This window comes from Macrosteles quadrilineatus, unplaced genomic scaffold (genome assembly GCF_028750875.1).
Source record: "Macrosteles quadrilineatus isolate MER2022 unplaced genomic scaffold, UCM_ALF_1.0 Scaffold_9__3_contigs__length_116548681, whole genome shotgun sequence".
NCBI classification, from domain to species: domain Eukaryota; kingdom Metazoa; phylum Arthropoda; class Insecta; order Hemiptera; family Cicadellidae; genus Macrosteles; species Macrosteles quadrilineatus.
Genome location: NW_026542602.1, coordinates 97,523,679 through 97,537,388, shown reverse-complemented (window position 1 = coordinate 97,537,388; position 13,710 = coordinate 97,523,679). Strand labels below are relative to the sequence as shown.

At 35.8% G+C, this 13,710-nt stretch overlaps 1 protein-coding gene across 1 annotated transcript in view; it reads right to left on the bottom strand.

The window, feature by feature from the left end:
* Positions 1 to 13,710, bottom strand: part of LOC129003649 (protein sax-3-like) — a 107,897-nt gene that overhangs the window by 8,887 nt on the left and 85,300 nt on the right. Inside the window, exons 4-13 of the mRNA XM_054431948.1 lie at positions 8,451 to 8,604; positions 7,339 to 7,469; positions 6,821 to 7,114; positions 5,336 to 5,601; positions 3,714 to 3,923; positions 2,885 to 3,112; positions 2,319 to 2,556; positions 1,521 to 1,636; positions 905 to 1,226; positions 1 to 206 (exon numbers count right to left, since the gene is read on the bottom strand). Coding sequence (XP_054287923.1) covers positions 1 to 206; positions 905 to 1,226; positions 1,521 to 1,636; positions 2,319 to 2,556; positions 2,885 to 3,112; positions 3,714 to 3,923; positions 5,336 to 5,601; positions 6,821 to 7,114; positions 7,339 to 7,469; positions 8,451 to 8,604 — 2,165 coding nt within the window. The remainder of the gene's footprint in view (positions 207 to 904; positions 1,227 to 1,520; positions 1,637 to 2,318; positions 2,557 to 2,884; positions 3,113 to 3,713; positions 3,924 to 5,335; positions 5,602 to 6,820; positions 7,115 to 7,338; positions 7,470 to 8,450; positions 8,605 to 13,710) is intronic.

Genomic DNA, 13,710 nt, shown 5'->3' with positions numbered 1-13,710 from the left:
TTTGTTGTTAATTATAGATGTAGTTGCATACGGTGTGGGCTCCTCCCTTTTTGCAGAGTAAAATGTTGTTAGGTTGGCTGTACTGGTAGAGTTATTTGTCTCCTGAGGTTGGTATGCCTGCAGACTGACCCAGCCACCCTCTATCCACAGAGAGTCTTTACAAGCTCCCATCAAACTCAGGTGAGAAAGATCTCCCATGTTGTTCACTGGAATAAGGGTTACATCAGCGCACTTCAAGACCAAAGACCAATGAACATTGAGGTTGTGTGGCGGTAGCTGATAATCTCCGACCGAAGAGGATGTAGACTAGTAAACCAATGCCTTTGCTAATCCACATCCTTGTCAGTACGACTACTGATTGAATTGTGAAGGCAAAAAGGTTGGTAACATAGATTATTCATGAAACAACAGTTCAGGAGGCAATAATAATTAAACACCTATTCAAACAGTATGCAGATTTTGAAATAACGATAAAATTTCTTTATGCATTATTGTCCATGTGCATGTACTACAGGATGTTGGTTCTATCGGTTCCTCTACAATTCCTAATCTTTAAATTTTGATTGAAAATCTGTGGGGCACGATTGCTCCTTGTATATTCTATTTTAATAGAAAAATTTCAACATAGATAATAGAAAAAAAATAGCCAATTGATAAACGAGATAATGGATAAATGAAATAATGAGTTTCTGGCAGCTGGTTAAATAGCTGCTTTGCTTTCTTTAGCAGTAAGTAATTTCCTCAAACCCTATTTTTAAAGAGATGTTTCAAAATGTGAATTTACAACTATCACAGTTTTAAAATACTTGATCATTTTACTTTGCCCTCTGTTAGCATGAAACCGTACTTTGACATATTAATTGGAAACATTAAATAGAACCAAAATATGTTGAATCAAACTCACCACAATTGCCCAGCTCTTTAGTGAACGCCTGACGTCTCTTGAGGTAGAACGTCGTGAAGAAAGCGACAGCAGACACGACAAGCGAGGCGGCCAATAGGAGAGTGAGCAGAGCATTTGTGGAGTCAGGTGTCGTGGGTTGGGTGGCGGGGGGGCTAGGTGGGGTCCGCAAAGTGATGGGGGCAGTGTATGGTCCAGCTCCCGCACCTGATACGGCACACACACGCACCGCTACGTCAGGCGAGGCGTTGTGTAGTGTCACTTGTGAGGTGGAGGCGTTTACAGTGATTGTCGCTGCTATTTTCAACCCCGTTTTGACTTGTATCTGCAATGTTGACAGTTAATCATGATAAAGACAATTAATTGTTGAATGTTTTTATTTTTACCAATATTTACATTAGGCCTATTTATTTCTAACATTTTAACCTCCGGATCTTCATACAAATACAAATGTTTGTACAACAAATAAAGGACAACAAATAAATAGGTATACAACAAATATACGCATACATGAAAAACAGGGACATAAAACAAAAGTTTGCTTATGACTCTCCATATAATCTGTCAACATGACTTGTCTGTAATTATAATTTCCATTTGGCTTAACAACTTTTCTTACCTTGTAGCCAAGAAGATGACCATTGATTTCACCTCTCAGAGGAGGTTGCCACTGAGCAAAGGCTGTTGTTTCATTGAACCATCCAACATGTAGTCCGTGTGGAGGTGTTGAGGGCACTGTGGAGTGAAAAATAAAATTAACAACTTTTATCTAAACAAATAACACAACTCATGCAATAACTGTCTTCTAAATCTTGAAACTACAGAAACTTACCTATGACCAAGTGCCGGTGTTGATATAATAAAGTATAATAAATGAATAAACGATTTTCAGAACCATTTGTGTTGTTAAAATGTCAAACCACGAAGTAATACTTTATCCAAGACCATTCTAGCACAACTATCTATCCATCTAGCTTTAAAATCCAAGGCATTGCTGCATTATCTGGATATTGGAATGAAGCTGTAAGCCCACCTATTACAGTAATGCACATAAAGGACAATCATTCATCACTTACTTAGCTGTACTTTGTTGTTTCTTAGTTGTATTTATCTTATATTACTGTATTTTTTAAATTTTATTTTAAGGAAATGACCCAACCCCTTTTTTATCCATAATTTTTCTGAATTTCATCCAAAAGTCGCAAAACTGATTTAGGACTTGCCCTGAATTTTAAACAGTTGTCTCAATGCCACACTGGTTGAACAAAGAACATTCCTTTCAGAGATGCTGCATGCACATTGCCCACTGTAGTTTTTTAATCAAAGAACTGTTATGATTTCTACCTATGAATGTATGTAAAAGGACACAAATAGTAAAAAAAGGATGAAAAATATTATTAGGAAAGCAAATATTTACCATCTTCCAGAGTTTGCACCACTTTAGAGTTGGAAGGTCTTCCTTCAACTGTCTTGTAGAAAGGCACCAAGAAGAAATTGTATTTCATGAACTTCCGCAAGCCAGTGACAGTGTAACTGGTGGCGCCTGCGTTTAAGACCGTGATCAACTCGTAGTCTCCAAAATTGGCTGCATTGGATGTATCAAGAGCTTGAAAACGTAGATATATCCCTTCAACGTACTCCTCTGCATTCAGTATCTGTGAAAAGGAATGGAGTAGTTAAAGAATAGTAAGTAGAAAACTCGCACAATCTGATCAGTTTATACAGTACCATGTGCAAACACCAAGTTTAGAGCTACTTAGTTCATGAGGTTCAACATTCATGACTTCAAAAGAGTTGCGACAAATGTGTACTGCGCTGCAAGCAGGCGATAAAATAATACATATATTTCTTTGGATACTAATAGTAACACTCATGCATTGACTTTTCTTTACGCATCAGAATTTATTTTTGAGAACACCCATGTGTGTCAGCAACCAAAAATCTAATATAATCCATCCTAATCTAGTAATGAACTCTTCTCACCTGCCACGTAACTCTGGCTGCTGTCGAAGACACTGCTGTCAGTTGCTTCAGCTGCAGAACGTTTGTTGTCAAACTATTGCGAGCAGTGTCCAACTGTTGTCTAGACACTTTACGAGCATTGACATTCAATGTTCTCACCATTTCAGACACTCCTGTCTGGACATTGTCTAAACCAGCTTCCACTTGGACCACAAACTCATAGTCTGTGGAGGGCTTTAAATCTGTTATCTGAAATAGAACGAGAATGTTGAAAACTATCGATGTTAAGTAATAAGTGTTAAGTGTAGCTTAGTTTGGTTTAAATAAATCTATGAAACAATCGGATATTATACATAATTGTTTTTTTTTTCCAGGGGAGCGAGGTGGTCTAGTGGTAGAGTGTTAGACTTTGGTTCCTGAGGCCCCAGTTATCATCCCGCCACATCTCCAAAGGGTGATTGTATGAAAACGTTTGACTATCGATATAAGTAAACATTCCATCCCCATGGGAAATGTGTAGTTACATTATGGAATCAAACTAAAAATTGTTGAATTGTCCCATTATCAGAGTTGGTCGATGTTATTTATTCATTTATGTCATATACCCAAACTTTTAACCAAGCCAAATTAAAATAGCAGCTTATTACGATAATATATTTTACCTGAAATCAGCATTTACAATACCGGTAACTAAAACTAAGGGAGAAATAATAGAATTTTTAATTGTACCACACTTGTGTGGCTCGTTCAGCTATATGTTCATTGGATTGAAACATTGGTCCATACCGATGTCTACTGCAGTATCCAAAATGCAATGGCAAAAACTTGTCAGAGAGTTTAGAATATTTACCATCACAGTGGATGCTGAGACTTCTCTAGCCGCTGTCATCCACTCTCCCTTACACTGTACACAAAAGTACAGAACATTGTAGCTACATGGCGATGTTGTTGCCGGCCATGTTAACGTCACACTGTCTTGGGTTACATTAACAACTCGAGGCTTCAAGTTGGTTGTTCCCTTCATGACTGGTGGAGAAGGAATCTTTTCTGTTGTTTCTGTCTGGAAACCAAGGGTATTTTGATGTTTTTATTAATAATAATTAGTGCACAATATTGAATGAATGTTTGGCTGACAAAAATTCTTTGAGTATAGATTCAAAAATTTTAATGTACCCTATTTGTTGCAGTAGGGGGGAGAATAATATTGTGCACAATGTATAGATTTCTTAGGGAATGCTCACCATCATCTTGGAAAAACCAGGGGTTAATATATAGGATTTTGTTAAAAAGCAGAGTGAGAATGCGGTTCCCATGCATTTCAACCCCACTACACCTCTGCCCTTGATTTAAGACAAAATCTCAGATGATGTCCTAAAGAACATGTTCGACATTCTGTGACAAAGTCTGGTTGCTGTAGTTTTTTGAATACTGTAATTGTAAGAGATATGTACCAATCAAAGAAATTACCCTCAAAGTGCATACACAATAATTTTAGCTTTTTTTGTGGAGTAGTTGATGTACAGTTTCAGCATGTAAAAGAACATACCGTTGGTATTTGAATTTAACCATTGACATTATGTTTTGTATGTTCTATCAATCACAATTTTCTGAACTGTACACAGTATTTAATTTTAACCATGCCAAACTGAATTGACAGAGTTGTGAACCAAAGCATGTTTTATATAATTGAAAACTTAAAGTGGAAATAGAATGTTGGCAAAGCTAATTTTCACCATAGAGAGTATAGTAGACTTTCCAACCCGATGTTTTTGCTAGTTTTAGAATGACATGAACAAGTTGAAATAAAGCCACTTTAATAGTGGGGCGAAGTCTATTACTGATTTCTGTCATTTAGACCAACTTTTAACTAAGCCAAACTTACTGTAAACTGTAGCATTTATTTTGCCACATCTATTATCCAAGTATCAACACCTAATAATAGAGTTTTTACAGTTTTAACCGTTGTAGCACTTTGAATAAACTTACTAGCTATACAGCTGGAACGTCATAAAATAATATGTATATTTCAGTATTCATCACAATCAATGATGTCACTATTTGATTCATCTTTGTATAAAGCATGTTGCTGGTGTTACAAACGCTCCTCTCCAATAGAAAAACAAGCAAAGAACTTTTTTTCTACCAACTTTCTCTTTTTTTGACACTTTTTATACTCTTGTATTCATAACACCAGTGAAACACCGGTAAAAAGGGTAAGTGGCATTTACTTCACGACTGTGTCCTTACAGATGAAGCACTTATATTCCCCAAAATAATGTATCAGTCTTGATGTAGAGTGTGATAGGGTATCTTGGACTTCTTCACACTTGACATATGAAGTTGATCTGGTGCGTCGAATTAAAAGACGTCATTAGTCAAGTCGCCACTTTATAGTAATGGAAACCTATCCATGAAGACCTGTAAAATTGGTCAAAATAAATGTTTAAGGATACTCAAAAATTAAACCAATACCTTGATTTGCACCGTTGCGATGTTTGATCCAGCATCACTGACAGCGCAGCACATCAAATGACCTTCAGTCCCTGTCAAGGTCAGTGTGTTGTCAACTGTTACTGACAGTCTGTCAGCCTTATACCCGGGTAACATCAGCTGCTGGGAGCCTTCCATTGCCCAGAACACCAGGGGAGGGGGGTAGCCCTCGGCTCGACAATGAAGAGACATAGGACCATCGGAACTCATTGATACATCTGACGGACGCACTGTGAAGTAGGGAGGAGCTGAAAATATAAATGGAATAATTTGTTTCTGTTTAGTATACTATTGGGTAGTTTAACTTTTCCCAAAAGTGTTTTATTTATTTATTTCTGTGAAACATCTAAATAGTCAGTTTTAGCTGAGGTTAGTTCTTTTAGAAAGCCTACTTGATAAAAAGTTTTGTTAAAAAGGATATCAAATCATCCATTTAACAATCATCAGTCATATTACCTGACTTCCTCACCACTTAAAATTTTGAACTCAAAAGTAGTATATTGAACACAAGAGCAACCAAAGCATACTTTTACTTAGAAGTAAAAGCAAGTGAACTCAACCAAAATGGCTGAAAGCTTTACTTGACATATATACTGCAGCTTGGGAGTAAAGTTTATAACAACTACGGTACAGTATTGTTAGCGCAGTAAACAGATGGTAGGTTTGAACAATGGCCGAGTAGTTTCAGGCTGTCACTCTGATCAGGAGACACTTTTTCATAGCCTCCTCGAACAGTAGACTGAGGCGTTGGTGTGTGGTAACTTCAAGACGTCATGCATACTGCCATGGCAATAACAAAAATAACAAAAGTGTAAACATAAACATTTCCTATACTGTCCATACTGTCCAGCAACAGCTGTTTCGGTTTGACGGGACAGCAGAGTTGTCAATTTTGTCTCGCCACGGCCTTTTATTAGAGGAGACTATGTTGTTATAGATTTGATGAGCAACTCATGAGAAGTTCACCTCTGTGGTAGAGATTTGAGGGAGAGTCCCATATCACATGGCTTAGCTCAATAGGAACTTGACAAGATAGTTGTGTGTTAATTACACCTCCGATCAAGCATTTTGACAGTGTTTCCTTTGACTTTTGGATAGAATCCATCAGTCAAATATTATACTTATCCGCTTGTTTTTCATATGTGCCCAATGGAATGAGAACCTGTTTCGAAATAATTTATATTTGAGTTGTTTTCTCATGATGGAACAAAAACATGATACAAATGTTCATAATTTTAAAAAATACCTAAATTTTCCATAATTGATTTCAAATGGTTAAATAATGTGCTTTTAAATTATAATTAAGGATAAATGTCAAATGTAGTAGGTGTTTCTTAAATAAATAAATAAATAAATGTGTACTACACTCTACAATATCTCGTTCTACAAAATTGTCTGATTTCTAACTCTTCCTTTTGAAATACAATAAACATTTCAAAATCTATCTAGAAAATGTATCTCACTAACCGTGAACAGTAACAGTTGCAGAAGTAGTAACAGTTCCTGCAACGTTGAAAGCTTCACAAATATAACGTCCTTGATCGGATGGATGTACAGGATGAATGGTAAGAGAGTTTTCTGTGAGAACAGCACGAGGGGGCAAAGTAACAGTTCCAGAAACCCTTCCAGAAGTTACAGCTCCAAAGGAACGGTGCCATCTTATAGTTGGAGCAGGTTCCCCTCCAGCTTCACAGGTTAATTTGGCAGTTCCGTTTGGTGAAACTGTTACATCTCTTGGAGCGGTTGTGATGAATGGTTTGACTGAAACAATATTTTGGAAATTTTTAACAGGAAAAGAAGACGGTGGTCTCCAATAATTTCAATAGAGCCTTTTCTATATTAAAAATCTAGTTCGACTTAATATTAAAACAGACCTAAGCTCTATGTCTTTTATTTTCAAATTAAAAGTAACTAGAGAGCCATTAAGTCCCCTTAGCCATGCAAGCTAAGATTTTACTTTTTGTCACCTAGACTCAGTAACTTACCATGAACTGTCAGTGAAGCAGGTCCGCTTTCCCGCAGCCCCACGAGGTTCTGAACAACACACTGATAGTCTCCTGCGTCCACCTGTCTCACATCGGATATCATCAAGTTGCCTCCCTCCACTATGCGAAACCTACGAAGAAAATAAATTTAGAACAAATACATTTGTAAAAGGAGGTTGACAGCTTCTTCCAACCCTGCTTTTGCAAGGCCAAATGTGATTCAGATGCCTGTGTGTAGTACGTACCAAGAAAAGGATGGAGGGGTGAGTTGACACAGTAAAAGAATGGGAAATATTGATAAAAATTGGCAGCACCATGGGGAGAACCAAAAGTCCGCTGACTTTGTTGCAGTTTGTTATTCAACAAACTGAGCCACTAAGCGATCTTCAAGTAAATGGTGAGTCAGTGGCTCATTATGTTCAAAGAGTGAACACAAAATGTTTTATTGACATTGTTCATTGATAGAATACATAACCAAAATATTGGACTTGGCATGACTTTTTCTGCTTTTCACTCACCAGCAACAGCTAGTCAATGAGCACTAACAACAAACACATAAAATAATGTTTTGTATTAATACCTGTTTTAAGTATAAAACAGTTTAACGATCCCAATCCCTCACAATATTTAACATTATTTCTTTGCTTAGCCTGGGGAAACCTTAGGCAAGGACCTTTGCTGTGTATCCAAAAGGACACTTTCTTAGCACTTCAGGAATGTTTCTGAGGTTACTGGGTTTTCCACTATGAAGTGTAGGTTTCTTAGTTGCCATTGGCTGTATGGACTAATAGTTAACAGTCCTGTCTAAGAAACATGTAGGCCTTAGTCATTAACAAGACTACAAGGGTCGCCATTTCAGTTAAAAGTATTAATGTATAAATCAAAGTGTATACGTTTTTAAGATTATTTTGTCCACCCAAGTACCTGGTGAGCGAGTTGGTCTAGTGGGTAGAGCGCGGGACTTTGGTTACAGAGGTCCTGGGTTCAAATCCCGCCAAATCACGAATGGATTTTATCTATGTGATAATGCCGTAACCCCTAAGTCTAGCCTTAAGTAATATGAAAAACAATACCAAGCTCATGCCTAGCGTAACAGGAAAAGAACCATGTACCTGGTAGAAGCTTGCAGGTCAACAACTTGTCCGTCTTTGCGCCAGTGTAGGGATGGCTCCGGATGACCTCTAGGTGGACCACACTCTAGCAGTGCCGTCTCTCCTGCAGCCACCCTAGTGTCCTGGGGCTCTTGTCGGAACTCATCCTTCAGTACTGCAACATGACATGATCCTTATAGTACTATGAGGTGGACCACACTCTTTAAATATTAAATAACCTTTCTTACCAACCGTATCTAAAATTGTCTGAGTTGAAGTGGTAAATTTTATTAAAGAAACCCAACATCTATTTACAGTAATCATTAAAAACAATCCTACATTTACGTGAGAGGAAAATGCTGCAAAACTCACCCAAACTATAATTTTTGGGGAAGTGTGTGATATTATCAAGAGTTTGTAATTATGATTGAATAATTACTGACTCAACTTATGAATGTAATAAACAGTTCAAAGAAGAGAAACAGCTAGTCTCGGTCAGTCCTAAAGCACCTCAGGACATATAATTCCATTCCACACTCTTTTTGTAATACTATCAAGATAAAGTATGTCTACCTAAATCCTCATTTTTATTTATAGTATTAGTGAAATATGCATAGGTCCTAATCTAAAATATCTAATAATGTCAAAAACTATTCCATTTACTTTGACATGGAAAATATAAATTTCGCTTTAAGATTGTACATTCTCTACTTATTAGAAAATAATTTACGTTCAGGAGGGTTTAAATTCCGCTCTGCCAGGGACACGGGGATGGAAGGTGTAACAATTAAGCGGAATCTCGTTATTACGAGACGGGGCTGATGAAGGGGCGGGTGGGGGACTTTGTTTAAGACACATTACTTACAGACGATTAGAGGGGCTGGAACCTATCAGGACTGTTCACGAGAGGGACTGAAGTGGAAGTGATTTAGCAATGTCCTTTAACATTCAGAGGTACAGAATAAACATGATTTCTGTGACCATAGTGGTTTATAATTAATTAGAGTACATTTCTCACATTTCATGGATTAAACTGAGGTTTCTGAACTAAAACTGTCCAGATCAATTTTAATTTTATCATATTTTACTTTTTTATTTTGTCCAAAAAGAATGTAAACAAATTAAAATGTTATTAACTAACTTATAGCTCAACAATTGTGCTTTTATTTTGCTTCTAATAAATATATCCTTATTTATATATATATATATATATATATAAATAATATATATATATATATAAATAATATATATATATATATATATATTATGTGTGGCTTTTATTTATATATATATAAATATATATAAATAATTTTGCATTCTAATGTGCCTCCGTTTAATTTAAATCCAATTTAAAGTGTGACAAAATACAGCATGAGTTTTAGAATCTGAACAGATTCAAAGAACTTTTAAAAGGTAAATGTTTGAGCAAATATCAGCAAATTGCTTACAGTACACACACAATGATTGAAGGAAAAAACTTAATCCTTAACCGTGTAGGCCTAAATTAAATTTTTATAATGATAGAAAGCATCATGTTGGGTATGTATTTAAATTATCAACTTTGAATACCATTACAATTTATTTTTATTCAATTGTAACTTTTTAAGTTCATTGGGTATGTTTGTCATAACTAGTTAAATGTTTGATTGAGACAAATATTTTTTGATATGCTGGGAATAAATGCAGTTCCCGTAATATAGGATTCGGGGACACTAGCCACCAAGCTTTTATAACACCCTTATTGAACCTATTTTCTTTTTCATAAATGTATTCCATAAACAACAATTGTTCTAACATTTACCCAATTCAATTTGTATATTCACCAGTAACCACAATACAAAAGGGAGTTCCAAATTTTCCCGAATGAAAGTGCGATTTGTGGTCTTTAATCTAAGATAAAACTTAACATTTAATTGTGTCTGAACAAAAGAAAAGTTACAAGATGCAGGAGGCAGGGTAGGCAATTAAGAAATATCTCATTACAACAGATAAGGGGGAGGAAGGAGGTAAGGGGGGGGGGAGGGTAGACAGGAGCTTTGTTTGAGCCTCATTCTTTACAGGTGATTAATAAAAGAGAAGTTTACCTTATCGGTAAACAATGTAGGAGGGTAAAACTGCACCTGAAGTAAAAATGGGGGTGATTTCCAAAGATGGTTAGATATTTACTCATTAGTTTAACAAACATTCAGATTTGCTTTATTAATCCGCTTAGGTCCTTGGGTTTAATGATCAATAGTAGAAAATATTCATGAATATTACCTTCGTTGTTTGCAATAGTCTACTAAAAAAATGTTTTATTTTTAGATATTGTTTCGGAGTAATTTCCAGTTTGGGTTTTATTCTTGTTAAGTGTTATTTTTTTCCTTTTCCTTCTCACTGCGGATGTACAATGCCAATATAGTTTTATAATATTTATTTAATTTGTTTGCTCTATCTGCTAGTGTAAAACTCCCTGTGTGGAAATGTCCAATCCAATATACTCCCTATAGATAGACGTTTGATAGCTTGACACCCCCTAAGTCCACAAAGTGTCGAACTAGAGGTTCTAAGTATATTTCGTCAATAAAGTGACTGAATATTTTACTTTTAATCCTAACTCCACCTTTTTGCATGTTTATGTATGTTATGTAGCCTTTTCCCAAAGTTTGTGTTTGTGTTTGGTGATGGAACAAACACAAATGTCCATTTGCGTTACACACGATGAAAACAGCCACTGGCCATCCTAGGCCTATGTTGGGGTGGATAACATCGGTTATGTTGACTGAGCAAACAACTGGCATTGGCGCTTGTTTGGGGCTTAAGGCTTTAGGCAAACATTCATCTGTCAGATTAAAAATGTATTTTGTGTGTGGTTAACGCTCCTACTGATATGTGGCTTTAACTAAACAGTTCAGGTGACTTCAGTTTGTGCAGTAGAATAATAGATTAAACACACTATTTATAGAGTTATCGTCTTTTTCATTACGTATTGTCCTAAGGGTAGTCTGAATCAACCAGAGGGTTAAATTACCTAGTTGCTGTCATAACTTCAAAAAATCAGCAACAAGGTAATTTAAACATTTATTAATTATTATCTTTATTGATCAACTAACGATCATTAAGGCCAGGTACTGAACTATGTAGGGGACGTTTTATTGACTATTTGTTTCTTGTTATACAGTATAAAAATTTCATGTTTAACCTGATTTACTAAATATTATTCACGCATAATTGTAATAACTGTTTTCCGTATGGAACAATAGTCATAATGTAAATGAGAAGCCGAAATAACCTACCCTAAATTAAGGGAGAAACGTTTAATTGACTTTAGTGAGAATGAAACACCAACACGAAACATATAAAACAGGGTTAAGATTTCACAGTAGGAGGGAAGTCTGCATAAACTCTTAAACGTGAATTATATGAATCCGGTTTAGATTTGTGTTGTATTTGATTACGCTTGGGTGTACTGATTCGACTCAAATTTTCTGTTTTTTTTCAGGTAAATTTTGCGATGTGTACTCTTTGGTTGCACAGTAAAACACCAGACCAGAGGAGAAATAGTAGTTAAAAGTAAATTGCTGTATTTAGCTAGCAATCTTCGTAACCAATAGCTGATACAGATCTTCCAATAATACTACAAGTATTATTAATAGAACAATTAATGCACAATTTACATCAAACGTTCAATATAAGCGCATCACCTAAGATCAACTATCCATCTTTGAAGGAGAATCAATTCACTGCCAAGCCTGGAGCCTATACAAGATTTTAGGAAACGCTTGGGCTCAGATGATCAAAGGAAAGTTCCATAACACGCCTGAACTCGCTGACGATTTATTTTCATCAGCACCTGCTTTGCCTCTGTTCAGAACAGCTCTCGGAAACAAAACACCACCTTGGACTTCATTCATGATAGTGCAGAATCATTACTATATAATATATTTAGTTGAAAATACGCCCTAAATATATTTATCCAATTGTATTAAAGAAACGCACGAAGATGTTAAAGCTCTCGAGCATTACAATGCACAATGACACCTTAAAATTATTTTCGTAAAATCCGAAAAGATGGTAAGTAAGAGAGTATGTAATAGACAAAGATTACAATGCCTCGTTATTTCCGATGTTTGTGACGATGTATGCCCACAATTAGAAGAAAAGTGTTTAATTTTCATACCTGCGTGAAATTTACAAAAGTAAAAGCATTATATTAATTATTCAATTACAGAAAACATTCACAAAGAGCTACAAACACGAATCGCAAAGAAATGTACCGTCGAAAAGAATTCCCTAGCAAATTAAATTTTTAGGACCAAAGTTCAAACCCTCTATAAATGTTCACAACACGCCAATAATTATTACATAACATGTTCATAACATGTACACGACAATGGGGTTCATAAGCAACAATAATTTTCGTAACACGAAACAACACGAAATAACACGAAAGAAAATTTTACAACCCAGCAATAACGTTCAGGTGAATGATATTTATGTGTGTAAAAATAAAGAAATACAATGGTGTACATTTCAATAGGGCTCAAAACGTATTTCACAGGCAAAACGAATAATGCCATTTTACCATAGATTAACCAAGGAGGATGTTTAGTATTCGCGTTTACTTTTCTGTTTATAATAGCTATTGCAAAATCGTAAACTTTAAAAATAACACCTCGATCTTAATAATCGGTTGAGTAGGACGGATCAAAAAGAGATGTTACAGAGACCTTTATTGTACAGATAATGCGGCAAATAAATGAAATTAGTAAACATTTCACAGCATTAGTAGACTGAGGATCCGTATACTGTTAACTTACAGTACACATTTATACTCTGTGCCATCAAGGATTTGTTATGTTTCTGTAACAATTTATAACTCTGTGTTTGCACAAGCCAGATATTATGTTTACATGAGCTCGTCAGCGAACTGAAGGTGTGTTAGACTCAAGTTAATAAGGCCTTTGAACTGCCGTGTGCACCTCCAACAAGCAGGCTTTGATCATGCCCTTGGGCTCTCAACTTTACTTCTCATCATCCTGTCTTTTAAACGAGAAAAGTTTTCCAGAGTTCTAATAGAGTCCAATTTGTGTATACGACTGTTCTCATATAAATAGCATGTTTTAAGTTGATTGTGCATGCCCTGAATGTTTATATTTTAGGCGTTTTGTTAGTTTTTGTTTGTGTTTCTCTACCAAATTGGCATTTCCCTATATTTGATTATTTTTGCACGAGTTTTTTTCTATAAGGCATTATGTCAATGGTATATTTCTGTAACAGTACAAGTAAAGGCTACAATATG